Here is a 16,472-nt window from a genome sequence, read left to right on the forward strand (position 1 = left end):
TGCCTTAGTGGATTTAAAGGTGTTTGCTACCATGCTCGGCTCCACTGTTTTTAATTCATCTTGGTTTATTTAAAAAATTTTTTGTGGCAAGAGGGTCACTGTGTAGCCCAGGCTGGCCTGGAACTTGCTGTGTAAGAGATCTTTCTGCCTCTGTCTCCTGAGTGCTAGGATTACAGGTGTGCAGCGCCATGTCTGACTTCTCCCTTATGTGTTTAAAAATGTCTATTTCTAGTTTAGGAGATACTTCTCTGAATGATTGTCAAATTCTGTTGAAACGGTGTGATTTGTGATAGGCGTTTCTTTTCTCTTTACTATGCAGTCTATGCATGGAACATTGAAAAGTATTGAAGGGCCTCCAAACTTGGGTATAAACTTGCCTTTGAGCGTTAAGCCTGCAACTCAGAATTCAGCAAACCACAGCAGAGAGGATGCCAAGTCCGTGAATGGGAAAGAGAAACTGGAAAAGAAGTCTCCATCTCCTGCAAAGAAGTCCACAGAACCCAAGAAGATGGCCAGTCTCGGGTGGACGTGTTGGGAGTGTGACCGTCTGTTCACACAGAGGGATGTGTATCTGTCTCACATGAGGAAAGAGCATGGGAAGGTCAGTGAGAGTGACAGCCATGCTCCGGCACCAGGAGGGGACGCCGGTGGATGCTGGTGACCCTCCGTCATTCAGTCTCTGCCAGTAGTTAGGATTAGTGTGACCTCGATGTCCGTGTGCCTCACTTAAAGCAAGTGGAATGGACATTCCCAACCCCTTCCAGTCCGACCTGCCTTCTCTTGTACACTCAGTAGTAGCCGTGACTTGTCGGTCATGTCTGTTGATCGGTCATGTCTGTTGATCGCTGAGGATGCTGCAGATGAGGCTAAGGCTCATCCGAGTGCTTGTGACCAGCAAGGAAGAGAGGAGGTGCAGAGGCACCAGTGATGCTGCCAGCCTGGTTCTGCTGCTGCCCTCTGGGTACCCAGGTACCATTGCACACCAGGCTGGGCAGAAGGAATGAAGCATATTTGGGCAGTGGGTTCCACAGAACTTTAGTCTGGCAGTGAGAGCTGGGGAGGAATAGCCTTCTCTGAGATGGTTTTCAGTGATGCAGCTCTCTTTTAATGAAGTTAACAAAGGCTGTATAAACCCTGGGCAGTGGGTAGGGGCTTGGGGGAAGTGTATGTTATTGGCTGGTGTCAAGGTGCTGGGAAGGGTTCATTTGCATGAAGAGGGATGAAGTTAATTAAACCTGTGTGATTTGGCCACAAGGCTTCGAGACTACCTCAAGGGTGGCAAAGACTGGGGTCACACAGACTCCATGCCCTGGGACATGCAGGCTCAGAACTGGGGTGGCGCAGTCCTTACTCCTGCTGCTCTTAAGATGAGATTTTCGGGGTATGGATATGTCTTGCCCTCACTCTTGCTCTTTTCGGGGTCCCCCAGTTGCGTGGCTTTCCTGCCCCCCCGCCCCCAGTGCGTCTGTTGGCTTTGTGACTCACCTAGAGTTTGCAGTATAAGGGTGAACTTCATGCCTTACAAGCTCGCAATCTTGACTCCTGAAGTTAGTCAACAAATGGTTGTACTCTCTCTTTTATGATTTATTTATTTTTACTTTGTGTGCATGTGTGTGTGAGCATGCGCACCATGTGTGTGCAGTGTTCACAGGGACTTAAGAGGGCGTCAGATCCTTTGGAACTGACAACTGGTTGTGAGCCCTGGGTGCTGGGAATTGAACCTCGGTCCTATGAGAGCACTCAGTACTGTACTGTAACTGTTGAGCCATCTCTCTAGCCCTAGTTTTCTGTTTTTAAGATCATAAATCTACATTACTAAGTGGTAAGAATTTTTTTTAAACCACCTAAAAGGGCCAGTGAGATGGTTCAACAGGTAAAAGCACTTGCTGCTATGTCTGGTGACCTGAGCTCAATCCCAGGACCCACACAGTAGAAGGAGAGAGCAGACAAGTGGCCTTTGATTGTGATACTCAAGGGCATGTCATATGGACACACATGCGTAGAATGAATAAATGTAAAAAAAAAACCAAACCCTATTAGGCGTAATAAATTAAGCACAATTACTTTTATATTACCTATTACCGTATTTGGCTACTGTATTAGGCTGGGTTCACGTTTTCTGATTGTTTGGGATCCAGAAAGAATCCATAGAAGTCGTCTCTGAGTTTTTATTTTAAATGTGCTATTCAATTATTGTGAAAATGACACTGTTTGACTGATAGGTTCTCTAACGTTACTGGGTTTGGTGTGTGTGTGTGTGTGTGTGTGTGTGTGTGTGTCTGTGTCTATGTCTGTGTCTGTGGGTATGTAGGTGCCCTGGCTCTGATGTAGAGGTCAGAGGACAACCTTGTGTGTAGATACTCTCATCTTGTTGGAGACAGAGTCTTTTGTTCACTGCTGCGTCCACTGAGCTGGCTGGACCATGAGTTTCCAGGAGGTCATCTGTCTCTGCCTCTGTCTCTTGGCTCACTGTGAGAGTGCTGGGAGGAGCTTTGCGTGGGTTCTGGGGTTCCAGTTGCAGGTCCTGGTACTTTCCTGCTTTGAGCCATCTCCTGAGCCTCAGGTTGAAGTTTTTAGATAAAAATATGTCCTTGGTATTTTTATTTTATGTATATTGGTGTTTTGACTGCATGTGTGTCTGTATGAGAGTGTTGGATCTCCTGGAACAGGAGTTACAGGGAGTTGTGCGCTGCCGTGTGGTTGCTGGGAATTGAACTCAGGGCCTCTGGAAGAGCAGTCGGTGCTCTTATCTGCTGAGGTATCCCTCCAGCCACTCCACTTTTGTTCTTATATCACATCATGAGGAATATAGCTCGTCACACTTCTGATGATACTAAAATTGATTTGTGGGTTCAAAGGCATAGTAGTTTTAAAGAAAAAAATTCATCATGTTATGGCTTTAACCTTCATCTAGCTTTGTCCTTGTGCAGGAATGATTACCAACTAGTTTGTACTGGACCTTGAAGAACTTACTATATGGAGTAGTAGTTGTCACATTTATTAATCCACCTCATTTATTTATACTGTTTATTGAACCACTTATAAAGCTAATGTGTTTCCTTTTGACTGCTGAAATGCTATAAATTCTTTCCTCATTTCAGGGACCCCCGAGGTAGGGCAGCACTTTTGTCTTTTGCATTTGCTTTAATACATTATCTCTTTAGATGAAATTAGAGTTCCTTGTGGGCTGTGTCTGGCTTCATCTAGGTAGCTACGAGTTCTTGTATATTATTCTCCTTGGCAGCAGAGAACATTTTCCAAAGGACAGATCTGACCATGTCTTGTCCTTCCCTAAGACACTATGTTCACCTCTCTTGAGAGAGCCATGTCTTTGTGCTTTCCTGGAACTGTTCCTCGGGCAGCCCTGCAGCCACGACTTTGTAAGTTGCACCTGGGCAAGGGATGTCATCTCAGTGTTCCAGACTCTGCCCATTTGCTGCTGGGGCTCTTCCAGTCTAGTAGTGTGAGAGACCACACTTCTCTGGTGGCTAGTGTCTTATCCTTTAGGTCTCAGCTAGGACAGCACCTCATCTAGAAATTCTTTCTCGGTCCCCTGATACCAAATGATTTCTTTTTCTTGAATGTTTTATAGCATCCATTTGCTTGTTTCTCCCACTAAATGTCCCCTCTCCATTTTGTCTGTGGGTGCTCTGGTTTGCACTTAATGGTGGGTTGAAAATACTTCTTGCATTAGTATGAGTGAGGTCTACTTTGGAAGGCATCTTGCCCTCTTAGACCTAACCTTCCCTCTGAAGTTATCCATGCTATTATGACCTCCAAGAGTCCTGTATTATAGTGACCTACAAGGAGTTGTGTATGAGGAGACAAGCACCCATCAGTCCTTAGGCTAAGATGAGCCAAGGCTCTGAAATACTCTGTTCTAATATGGGGACAGACAGTTTGGAAAGGCGTCAGGAGCACAGTTGTCATTCCTGTCCTGCCAGAAGTATCTGAGTTTGCTAGATTACCTGATAAAATACCACGGTGCATAGAAAGTACCTGTCAGTGTGAAGGTATACTTGATTCCAGACTACAGTTAGCACTCGGAAGTAAATATATGCATGTGTGGGATATGTTTTCAGTAACCTGGCAGCTGGGCCAGCCACAGAACGACCACTGCTTGGGTGTTATTGCTAGTAGAATGGTTATTTTAACATGGTTTTGGGAAAAGATCTAAGTTATCCTTGTCTGGTATAAAGATATAAAGATTATTATGCTGTATCTAGCTTCATCTACTGCCGTGTGTGTGTGTGTGTGTGTGTGTGTGTAGGGATATGTCTAGGCACACAGATTCTGTGGCTTGTTTGTGAATATCAGAGGACAGCCTTGTAGAATGAGTTTTCTAACTTTACATCATATTTACATCATTTTCTATTGCTGTGATAAAATACTCTGACAAAAGCAACTTAAGAGAATAAGGGTATATCCTGCCCCATCATTGAATAGAGGTATATTCTGGCCCCATGATGGAATAAGGGTATATCCTAGCCCCATCATGGCAAGCAAGTCAGGAGGAGCTTGAAGTAGCTGATCACATTATACCATACTTAAGAAGCAGAGGGTGATGAATGCTCAGTTCTGTTCGGCTTCCATTCTTTACTTACAGTCCAGAGTCCTAAGGAGGGAATGGTGCCACCCACAGTGGACAGTCTTTCCACCTTAAGCAATTTGATGAAGATCATCCCCCTTAGGCATGCCCAGAGGTCCATCTCCCTGGTCTAGAGTCTTTTAAGTTGACAACTAACTCTGACTATTACACTTGGGGTCTGAGGATTGGACTCAGGCAGTCAGGCTTGCACAGTAAATATCTTTACCCACTGAGCCACTTTGCTGCCCCAGGAAGTATATATTAAAAGTTTAATTAAAAACTTATAGATGTACTGAATTACTGCCTTATTCATTTAAAAAAATCTTTAAAATATTTTACTTTAAAAAGTATTTTAAAAGGAGAAATAATTAAAAGGAAGAATGTCACAAGAATGCCTCAGGTAGACAGCCAGTAGAAAGGTGGATCATTGGTGACGTTGGTAAAACTATTCAGTGTGGCTGGATTTAACATACTCTTGGTGATGAAGTCTTTAAAATTTTTGTTATTATTATTTCTTGGGAGGGTGTTGTCTAGGCCACAGTGAGTCTGGGGTCATGGGGGCGGGCTTATGGAATCACTGCTTTCCTTCCATCTTTCTATGAGTCTGGGACCCAGCTTGGATCTTCAGGCTTGCATGGCAGACTTCATTACCCACTACACCATCATCTCCCTGATCCCTGATCATGAGCGCCTGGGGGTAAGTCCTGCCTTGGCTTTGTTATTGCTCAGCTCTTGGCCTTACAATGCAGTGCATCGCAGCCTCTGAACTCATCAATTGAAGTTCTCTTTACATCAGTGTTTCATATGTTAACCACAAGCAAGTACAGGTTTGCAAATTAAATAGTTTTCCAATCAAAGACGGCCTTTTGTCTTTGGGGTCTGTGATGGTTTGTATATTCTTAGACCAGGGAGTGGCACCATTTGGAGGTGTGGCCTTGTTGGAATTGGTGTGACCTGGTTGGAGTAGGTGTGCCACTGTGAGTGTGGGCATAAGATCCTCGCCCTAGTTGCCTGGAAGTCAGTTTTTTACTAGCAGCCTTTGGATGAAGATGTAGAACTCTCAGCTCTCGCTGCCTGCGCCATGCCTGCCTGGATACTGCTATGCTCCCACCTTGATGATAATGGACTGAACCTCTGAACTTATAAGCCAGCCCCAAATTAAATGTTGTTTTTATAAGACTTATCTTGGTCATGGTGTCTGTCACAGCAGTAAAACCCTAAGACAGGGTCTCTGCACTCTTTGCCATAAAATTAGGTGGTTGGTGTCATTTCCCTGACGAGCTCCAAGCTTCAGTCCTTAAGTTTCAGGTGTGTTGTATCTCCTGATGTTTTTTTTGTTTGCTCTCTGGGATCCTTCTAGGGACCTCAAATTAATATTTACTAAATGAGATTATGTCTGAGGTCATTCTTATAGATCAACCATTCTGCAGTTATGAGAGTTAATGCTATGTAACACAGAAAGTAAGTTATCTACATTTGTTCAAATCTTTATGATTAAAGGGTAATCCATGGTCTGATAATGCCCCTAGACAAAGGAACCAATGCCAACTTGTTTTTTTTTAATGATTTCTTTATTTATTTTATGTATATTAGTACACTGTAGCTGTACAGATGGTTGTGAGCCATCATGTAGTCGTCAGGATTTGAACTTGGGACCTTCGGAAGAGTAGTCAGTGCTTTTTACCACTGAGCTATCTCTCCAGCCCTGCTAACCTGTTGATATGAAGATTCTGAAACAGAGGGGCATGTATGGATCATGAAACTCATGCCATGTGGACATGATTCTGTTCTTTTTAATGTGGGAAGAGCATAGAAGCCTTGGGTCTGATTTTTTTTTCTTAAGATTTATTTATTTATCATATGTAAGTACACTGTAGCTGTCTTCAGACATTCCAGAAGAGGGCATCAGATTTTGTTACGTATGGTTGTGAGCCACCATGTGGTTGCTGGGATTTGAACTCGGGACCTTCGGAAGAGCAGTCGGCACTCTTAACCACTGAGCCATCTCCCCAGCCCGAAGCCTTGGGTTTGAATGCTGCAGTCCCACCTACCAGCAGCGTGGTCTTGTAAGACAGCAACCACCCCGCTCCAGTTTCCATCGCCTGGGGAACGGAATTGGTACTGCTCACCACACAGGCTCTTTTGAAATTGATGACATGACAACATGTTTTTATTGGACAGAAAGATTTTATAGCTATTATTTCTCAGAAGTCTAGACTAAGTTTTTTACAATTTTATTTGTTTTGTGTGTATGCTGCAGCAGACATGGGGAGGCCAGAAGACACCTCGGAGGAGTCTGCCTACCATGTGGATCCCAGGGATTGAACCTTGGTCATTAGGATTAATGGCAGGTGCCTGTGCCCACTGAGCCATCCTGCTCACCCTAGAATCTCTGCCCGTCCCGGAAACAGGATCCTGCTGTGCGTCCCAGCTCGAGGTCCTGGGACGATAGATGATAGATTTAGATTTTTAAAATTTAAATTTTACACAGAAGAATCTTTGTATGATAAATGGGCTTCCCCACCCTTTGATATTTCTGACTAGCCGCTGTTGCCCTCGGTGGGTAGCCAGGGATCATCCTGAGCTCCTGATCTTTCTGCCCTGACTTCAGGCATGCAGGAGCATGGTTAGTGTCTGCAGGACTGAGGACTGACTCAGGCTTAGAGCTGAGCTAAGCTGAGCTAGCCCTAAACTTTGCTTCACATACTTTATAAATTTATAGCATTTAAAATCTGTCATTTTGAAGTGATTGTAGACTTACAGAAATTGGGTAGAACTTGTGTTTGCTCGTTACTGTCTTGGCCACTGTTAGCATTTTTGTGATTAGAGGACATGGCAGAAACTTACTTGGACATCCATCATCAGTGAAGAAGGACAATCACCAAGTCTCCAGACAAAGTCCACATGTTCTGCAATCATCCATCCCCTTTCTCATCCTGTACCTGGTCTAGGCCTTGAGTTTGTGCTCAGTTGCTTGCTCTCCTGCCTGTCTTCATGGTGACTGGTTTAATATGAGATTCTACAACTTGGGCTTGTCTGGTGTGTGTCCCTTGGGATTTGTCACTTGGTTTTGGTAGACATGTCACAGATCTTATATTGTCCTCAGTGCAACCTATTAGGACATGACCTGGTGGCTCTGTGACTCACTCCTGAGTTTGTCAACTCTGAACCCTTAGTTATTTTGGTGGCGGTCAAGTTTCTTCATTGTAAATTGCTATTTTTCCATTGCTTTGTGGTGAGATAATTTAAGATTATGCCACTTTCCTGTTTCTCTTTGATTTTGTCCCTTTGCTGTGACTGTCTGTCTTCTTCATGTCGGCAGCAGTGGCCTAGCAAGGCTGGCCTTGTGTGGCTTTGCTCTGTCACTGTGTTTCGTTGACTCCTGGAGAGTCACAAGTAAGAGTAAACTCCGTTTGTATCAAGGGCTGGATGGACTTACACCTAATTATTTTCCTCCCCAATGGTTCTACAGCTCCTGTGTCCTCTGGGCAAGCTTGTCCCAGAATGTCCCCTTTGTCATTGTGTCCCTCCTTCCCAGCTATGCAGCCAGCCATTCCTTTGCGAGCCTGGTTGTTTCGCAGAGAATGGCAATACCATGTTTTATTTTAATTTAAGAGACTCTTATGTGTGGTTGATCCCTACTGAGCACTGGGAATTGTAACTGGGAAAGTGACAGTTGTGGGTGGAGTAGGAGCTCAGCTCTGTAGTGTGAGGTGGTGATGTCTTGGCCTGTTTGTTGTATGTTCTCAGAATTAGAATGAGAAACTTTGGACAGTGTGTCCAGCTATTGGAAGGTAGATGTGTTTGTTTGTGTGTGTGTCAGTGTCAGACAGACATATACACACACAAAGAGAGAAGGAGGGGGAGAGAGAGAAGAGAGATTATTTAGTACAAAGTCCAACAACTTGGACTTGTCTAGTGACTATACAAGGCATATTCTTTTTAAATCTCTCTGTGTGCGTCTATGTCTGTGCATGTGTATGCACACACGTGGTTATATCGTAAGTTCACGCACGTATGTAAAGGTCAGGGGCAACCTCCAGGGTTGGTCCTCATGTTCGGCCATCTTTGAGTCAGGATCTCGTGTTTGCTGCTCATTTGCTAGGCTGCTGGTTTGTGAGCTTTCTGGGATTGCAGATGGGTGCCACCATGCCTGGCTTTCTGTGAGCTCTGGGAATCTGAACTCAGGTCCTCAGACTTGGCAAACATTTCATCTATCCCTTGGAGGAATTTCTGATAATGATATTTAGTCAAGTAAGGAACACACATGCACATTGTTTTAAGGGAAAGTTGGGATTGCTCACACAGTGCAATTAACAACCAGGGTCTCAATAAACAACATTTCTTTTCACACTTGATCTAACCTGTGGGGGGAAACAACTAGGATGAAGCCAGTGTGTCAGCAGGAGAGCTGCAGAAAACAGCAAGTCTGGCACAGGGCTTCCTCTTATAGCCTGACCATCCCAGCTCCCCAAGTCACCAAGCCCGTCTTCATGGCAGTGGAGCACATGTGGCCTATTTTAAAGCTTCCAGGTGATTCCAGTGGACAACCAGGGTTTAAAACATCTGAGGTCCTCCATGCTGCATCCCTTGGCCCTATTGCACCAGCGCATGTGCTTAACACAACACCAGGCACCTTTGCTGAATTCTATTCAGGGAAGGTTGATCCCAAGCACAGAAGCTCACAAAACTCCACCCTGCATTTCTTCTTGATGGTAAATTGGGAGACCCAAGCACGGTGAAGTAGCACACTTCACAGGAGTCATCCGAGGCGTCTAATGCGTGATTATAGGGGATCCTAGGATGTCTTCCTGTTGTTCCCTAAGGGTGTAAACCCCAGTCAGGGCAAAGCTAAAGATATCACCAGCAAATTCTATTTTTGTGTGTATGTGTATGTGTGTGTATATAGGCATGTGTGTGCTAGTGTGCATGTGTAGACATCAGAAGGCTACTTGTGAGAATCTGTTTTCTCTTTCTTTGTGTGTGGCCCAGGGGCTGAACTTGGAGTATCAGGGTTAGTGACAAGTGCCTTTACCCACTAAGTCATCTGTCGAATGCTTTTTCTACAAGGTGTGGATGATTTGTAGTGCCTGCCGTTTTTCAGTCTTATGTGGAATAGACTTTCAGATGTAGCTGAAGGAAAGAAAGGGCAGTGGGAGAATGGTAGGCAGGACGCCGAGGCCTGGGTGGAGCTGGGACAGGATGCGCTGGATTGTGCCTTTGAAAATGATGGTTGTGTTCTCCAGCTTACAGCAGCCATGCCCAGACTTCCTGGGATCCTTTAAAACTTCATGCTTGCACTACTCGTGTGTGTGTGTGTGTGTGCGCGTGTGCACATGCACATGTGTGACACACATTTTGTAAAAGCTGTCCAACATGGGTCTCACTCATGTTTGTAAAAGGGACAGAGCATGATTTCTCCTCCCCAGCTTTATTAATCTGTGGGTTAAATAGTTTCCTTTGTCTGTTGCCTTTAACCCTTGATGCTCCCTTTAATGATGGCCATTGACTATGAACAGAAGAAAAATAGCATCTGGCTTGTACATTTTCCTCCCAGATGGTTGGTTTCTTTCTTTCTTTCTTTCTTTCTTTCTTTCTTCTTCTTCTTCTTCTTCTTCTTCTTCTTCTTCTTCTTCTTCTTCTTCTTCTTTTTCTTCTTCTTCTTTAGTGGGTGGGTGTAGTTGATACTGCTGGCATGAGACCTGAGTTACTTTGATATGTAAATGTGTAACAAAAATAGTTTTGTCTTTCCTTTTTTCAATTTATCTTTCAGTTGTGAGAATGTTGACTTTCTGCCAAAATCATATCAACTTGACAACAGGTTAAAAATTCAGTTTTTGCTGTCCTTTGATTTAGAATTTGTGATTGCTCGGTGGTTAGGGAAATGCAGTTAAACTAAGTGCACAGGCTGGCTGGGTTCAGAATGTGGCGTGGTGGCAGGGTATGCCTGGCATACTCCAGACCTGAATCCATCCCCAGCAGCAGGAAGGTCGCCGGCCCAGCCAGGTCAGCCGGCTCAGCTCCGCCCAGCCGACTCAGCTCTGCCCCTGCGTCTGTGGGACAGCGGCTTCCCTCTGGGCTTTATGTTTCCTTCAGATTTAAATAGATGATTAAAAACATAAATTGGTTTGTACATTAATGCTTTGCACTAGAAATATGTTTCCCATATAATGATAGTCTTGTGAAAATTCATTCATTTTGGCTATAGACCTTGCTATTTCATCAGTATATTTTATTATAATTTTATGTTGAATATTTTACACCTATATTCAGTTTTATGGTTAATATGTTTATAAGAATCGTTATAATTTACATTAATGTATTTTATTGGGGAATTGTTGTATAGAAGTCCTCACTTGTTATTTTAAGGATATAAATGGTTTGCAAAGGTGGCATTGACAATTTTTAGCTCAAAGAGCACAAAATACACCCCTAGTTATTGTTTTGAGTAGTTATAGGGACAAAACCAACACTTGTCAAGGACCACTCCCACATTTACTCTACCTTGGGACTTGTCACTAGGCTGCCATTGCAGAGGGAGAGCTCAGACCCGCTCCTGCCGCAGAGGTGAGTTTTGCTCCGGCAGGTTTCTAGCCACTGCTCCAGAGGCACTGTGCTGGCTGATGGGCTGGGTAAGTCTTAGTGGTGGGTTTTATTCTCAGGGATGTTGAGTAGCTGTGGATCAGTCAGCAGAGACACCTGTTCTGTCTGGTTTGTAAAGCCCTTCCCTGATTTTGAAGCTTTTAAAATTAGGATAGAAAGGCACATGTCTCATTCTGGCCTTTCATGTTGGTGCCAGTCCTTTTCCTTCTGCCCTGCATGCCCTCCTGCCTTTGCAGAGCCTGGTCCACAGTCGCGGCTCTCTGCCATTGGCCACTGGTTATACTGGCCTCTCTCCTCCTCCCACTCATTCTTTCCTTTCCCTTCCACTCCCTTACCTCAGGTGTTCTTCCTCTGCTCTCACAGCTACCTTCTAAGAGTGTCATGACCACACACCCTCACATAGACTGACGTCTGGGACCACCTCTGGGGACATTGGTGCTCTTTGTCTTTCCAGGTCTAGCTCATTTTTCTTAACATAGTAATTTTCTATTCCATTAGTTTGGCTGTAAACTAATTTCATTTTTTTTCCTATACAGATGAATAAAATCCCATGTGTATGTGCACCACATGTTCTTAATCTGCTCATCTGTTGGTGGACATCTATGCTGTTTGCATTTCTTAGTAGTTGTGAGTGATTCTGGGAGTAAACACGGATGTGTTAGGATCCCTGTGGTCGGACTTTATATCCTTTATGCATATGCCTCCAGTGGTCTAGCTAGGTCGTATAGTGTTATTAGCTCCGTGTTTAGTTGTCTGCAGAGCCAGCGTGTGGACTTACATAGTCTCTGTATCTATATCCCTACACTTGGCCAACATTGGTTTCTGTTCCTGGTGCCTCCTTGGTGTTCACCTCAGCCTTTCCTAGTCCTTCAGGTGCTGGCAGGTTATGTCATTACTAGTGAGCATGTCTGTAGTGCATGTCACTCATCCCACTGCGCTCAGCTGGGACCCAAGGCTTTTCTGGGGTTGTTTGCAGTTGTGGGGAATAGCACAGCAGGGTGTCAGTTCCTGGGAAATCTCCTATAGGTTCACACCGTGTTTTAGAACTGCCTGTCTTTCTTAGCAATTGCCCATAAGGATTTGGATGTGTGTGGACTGTGGCCATCCTGCGAGTGGTTTTGAGTAGTTTCTGTAGAAAGGAGCTCTTTCTACAAAAAGTTTAAGAACCATAGAGAAGTGTGCCAGGCAGCCCCAGCCTGGCAGCAGGAGTTCCCTGCCAGCAGGGCCCCTCTGGCATTGCCACCCTGTGATTGTTCTTTCTGATGCTAGGGTTGTAGGTGTTGGGGCTAGTGCTGGGACACTAGGCAGGACTTGGGTGCCAGCTTCTCCTTGGTCACTGTGATACTTCATGCTCACGTCTCCCCTCTTGCTTACCTGCTCCTTCCCCAGGACCTCGGCCACAGGAAGTGGGGTCAGTGGGTGGTGGAGAGAGAAGCTCTGCCGGGTACACAGCTCTTCATCGCCAGAGCTTGGAAAGCTGACCCAGCAGGAAGGCGGGTTGGGAACGTGACTTCAGTTTTAGGATCCAATAATGAGTGTAATTTTTCTAGTGCTGCAGATGGAACCTAGGGCCTTGAGTTATTTTGGAATTATCAGCCAGAATCTAGAAAGCCCCAAGCTTGCCATATATTATTATACTGATTCTAAACAAAGTGAAGGATTTGGATGGGGGTTCTGAGTGCTGAGGATATAGCTCAATTGTGGAACATTTGCCTGGCGTGCACAGGGGTCGCTAGAGCATCCTCATCCCTACCCCCAAGAGAGTGCAACTCTTAGTTACCCTCGCCCAAGAGGAGAAGGTGGGAGATTGAGAACAGGAAATTGAAGTGACAAAGACCAGTTTCTGTTTGTATAATACACTGATAATTCCGAGGCATTGAAAAATTAAATAAATTGCTCAAGAAAGATGAAGTTATTTGAAAGCATTGCACAGAGAGGCCTGTGGCTCTGCTTCTTGTTTGTAGCCAGAAGAGCTGTGTGTCAGACAGAGGACTTACGTTGGGATGAACTGTGTCTGGTTAGATGTCTGCTGGAGCCATGAGAGAGGCATTTCCTATAAACTCATGAGAGTTTCTTACAAACAAGGTGGAGTAGAGGTAGATCTATATTTACTGGCATTCATCTGTGTGTCCTAGAGAGAAGGACACAGCTTTCTTAGCAGATGGCTGTTTCCCCATGACTTGTGTGAGGGATTTTAGCAAAGTTCATTGCATGGGTTATTGAAAGCCCAGATCCAAAGATATGTAGTGAAGTTACAGCACAAAGCAGTAAGACAGACACGGAGAGTTCTAGTCTGAATGTCAGTACCTTGTGTTTTAAAAACCTTAGGCGCTGGGATGCCCAGAGCTGGAGTAGTGGGGGGCGTGGGAGGGGGTAGGATCCCCAATAGAATTGGTCCCCTGTAATTGGAACCAAGTATAGCAGCCCCTCTGCATCCATGGGAATGGGTTATGGGACAGACTTTGTTTGTTTGTTTTTATAAAAAGATTTATTTACTTATTTTATGTATAGGAGTACACTGTAGCTGTACAGATAGTTGTGAGCCTTCATGTGGTTGTTGGGAATTGAGTTTTTAGGACCTCTGCTCACTCTGCTCAACCCCACTTGCTCCGGCCCAAAGGTTGATTTATTATTATATATAAGTACACTAGTCAGATCTTATTACGGGTGCTTGTAAGCCACCATGTGGTTGCTGGGAATTGAACTCAGGACCTTCAGAAGAGTAGTCAGTGTTCTTACCTGCTGAGCCATCTCGCCAGTCCCAGACTCTGTTTCTTTTCCCTTACCAAAATCTAAGGATGCTCCAGGCCCCTAGGCAATATGATACAGTAGCTGTGTGCTTGACACGCCTCACCTGTGAGTTTCAAATGATCTCAGGATGACTGAAAAGTGGCTACACAGTGAAATAGCATGCAAATGGCTGCTATGCTAATAGTTGCCATACTACTGCTTAGGAATGATGACAAGAGGAATGTGTCTGCACTTGTTCAGTAGGGGCAGCCACTGCTTTTTGTTGTTGCTATTTTTTTTGTTTGTTTATTTGTTTGTTTTAAACGTTCCAAATCTTCAGTTCTGTGCTTGATTGGAGCAGAGTGGTAAACATCCTGTTTGGGAGCCATAGCGAAAGAGCCCATCACAAAATGCCCTTGGCAGATCCCAGAATGTTCTCTGGCCACCCTACAGCTGCCAGAGCAATTCTATAGGTCCTAGTGCTTCTGTGTGTGTGAGTCATTGCTTAGGCCTGATGTGTGGACCCTGCCTTGCTTTGCATCAGTGACGCAGAGCTGCTGCCACATGCCATTGTCTCTGTCATCATTGCTGCTGTAGTTCCTTCACCCAGGGATGTGCTCTGAGCTCACCATGGCCGCCAACAAGCTCCGCATTTTACTGTGTGTACCTGCGGTAGCCATGGGAGCCTGAGATCACCTCCCAGACTATGTCTGTGCTCTTGTAGATCACAGTGAAGCCCACCTGTGGATTAGCAAGGACACTTTGTCCATGTAGAAAGGAGCAATCCAGATGTACAGCTAGTGGCTACTCTTTCTGGTGTGCTAAGCAGTTGAGGCTGATGTAGACTCTCAATTTGGCCAAAGACTGATACTGTGACCATCTGTCATCCAATTTGGTAAGCAGAGATTTGTGCATTTAATTTTATCTTCCTGCTGGGCAGACGAGCTGGTTGAAAGGGCCTGAATGTTACTGTGTGGGTTCGCTCGGCAGAACCAGACGACCCTGAAGAGAACCCAGCGTTAGGTACCGAGTAGCATCTTTGCACATGAGGTTCATACGAAAGCACACACAGCACTCAGAAGAGTCTGCACCCTTTGAGGCCTGAGAGCAGTGACTAGGATGTTTCAACACAGTAAGATGTTTACAGACATCCAGACTCGCCTGCTGCGTCGCCCACGGGGCTGATGGAGGAACAGGCTTTCCTGTTTATTCTAGTTTATTCTAGTTTATTCTAGTATGCTCTGGAGGTGGAGCATGTCTGGATTCTGGTGCCCAGACAGGCGTCCTGCCATGGGTCAGTACCAGGCAGTACTTTCTGGTGTAAGGACAATTATTATTAAAAACACCACCCATAGTCAGGCAATGAGTTCATCTCCCTGGCACAGACAAGCCATTTGTTTTTGGTCCTGTCTCCAATTTCCTGGTGACTTCCTTGAGCTTGGGTTTTGTTGTCTGGATGCTGTGCCCCATTCGGGGCTTGTTATATAGCAAGGCTTTGACTCTGCCAGACACATGTACCACTATTTCCCCTGCCACCCAAACCTCACAAGCTTGCCCGTGTGCTGGAGATGGCTGTCTCCCTGTTGTGTCCCAGGACTGGGGCTCTGCCACAGTTCAGTAGGCTCACATGAGTTTGTGTAAGAAGGAAGCCATCACTCGTCATTTCTTAGGAAACTGTTCCTGTCCTCCTGGCAAGGCAGCTTGTCGGTGTGCAGCACTTAACACATTTCCACCTGTGGGTTCACTGTGATGGGCATCTGAGCTGTCGTGGGGATGGCAGAGGAAATGACAGCTACTCACTCTACGAGGCTGATTTAATATGGATTTTTTTTTTAAATTGGCACTCATTAGTCTCTGGGAGGTCATAGATTCCCACTCAGCCCTGCTTCATAAACAGGACAGTTGTAGATGCAGGAGCATGCAGCCCCTGTGTGGGGAGGATGAGGCCCCTGTGTGGGGAGGATGCAGCCCCTGTGTGGGAAGGATGAGGCCTTACTTGGAGGCAGACGTTCAAGCACTGAGGAAGGTTCAGCCTGACCATGGGAATGAATCCCGGGGTGGTTCAGGGGAGGACAAAGATACCCCATTGGAGCCTCACCTCTTCCACAGGGATCTATGGAGCCATCGCAGGCAGTTCTTGCACAGGGCATGTGACACTGGCCAGGACTCCATCCAGCCGTCTTGGTGCTATACACCCAACATGATGGCTAATTATACCTATGTGCTTCATAACATAGTTTGTTTAGACAGTTGGAAAAGCAGTGTGTGGTGGGGGGTTCGGAGCACTTCCTGGGGGAGTAGCCTTCAATGACCATTTGATGTTCACCTTGGGGACAGTCACTTTTATTTGCTTATTTACTTCTTAATGTTATTAACAGATTTCTTACAAATCGTCTGGTTTTAAAGTGGTGATTGTTTTGAAAAGGAATGTTCATTTTCTCTTGACTTGAATAATTACAAGTACACATAGACATTTAAAAAGGCTGTTTAGATAATTTCTAATTAAAAAGGATAAAAAGCTGTTGTATGAAAGATTGTATTAGAAGGCGGA

At 45.1% G+C, this 16,472-nt stretch overlaps 1 protein-coding gene across 4 annotated transcripts in view; it reads left to right on the forward strand.

Moving 5' to 3' along the window:
* Positions 1-16,472, forward strand: part of Zfp532 (zinc finger protein 532) — a 109,214-nt gene that overhangs the window by 75,802 nt on the left and 16,940 nt on the right. For 3 of the 4 annotated variants that reach the window (NM_001361053.1, NM_001361051.1, NM_001361052.1), the window contains one exon: positions 320-601. The exons of the other annotated variant lie outside the window; for it this stretch is intronic. In NM_001361053.1, the coding sequence (NP_001347982.1) occupies positions 320-601 (282 nt within the window). The remainder of the gene's footprint in view (positions 1-319; positions 602-16,472) is intronic. 4 annotated transcript variants of the gene reach the window in all.

Source organism: Mus musculus, chromosome 18 (genome assembly GCF_000001635.26).
Source record: "Mus musculus strain C57BL/6J chromosome 18, GRCm38.p6 C57BL/6J".
Lineage (NCBI taxonomy): Eukaryota > Metazoa > Chordata > Mammalia > Rodentia > Muridae > Mus > Mus musculus.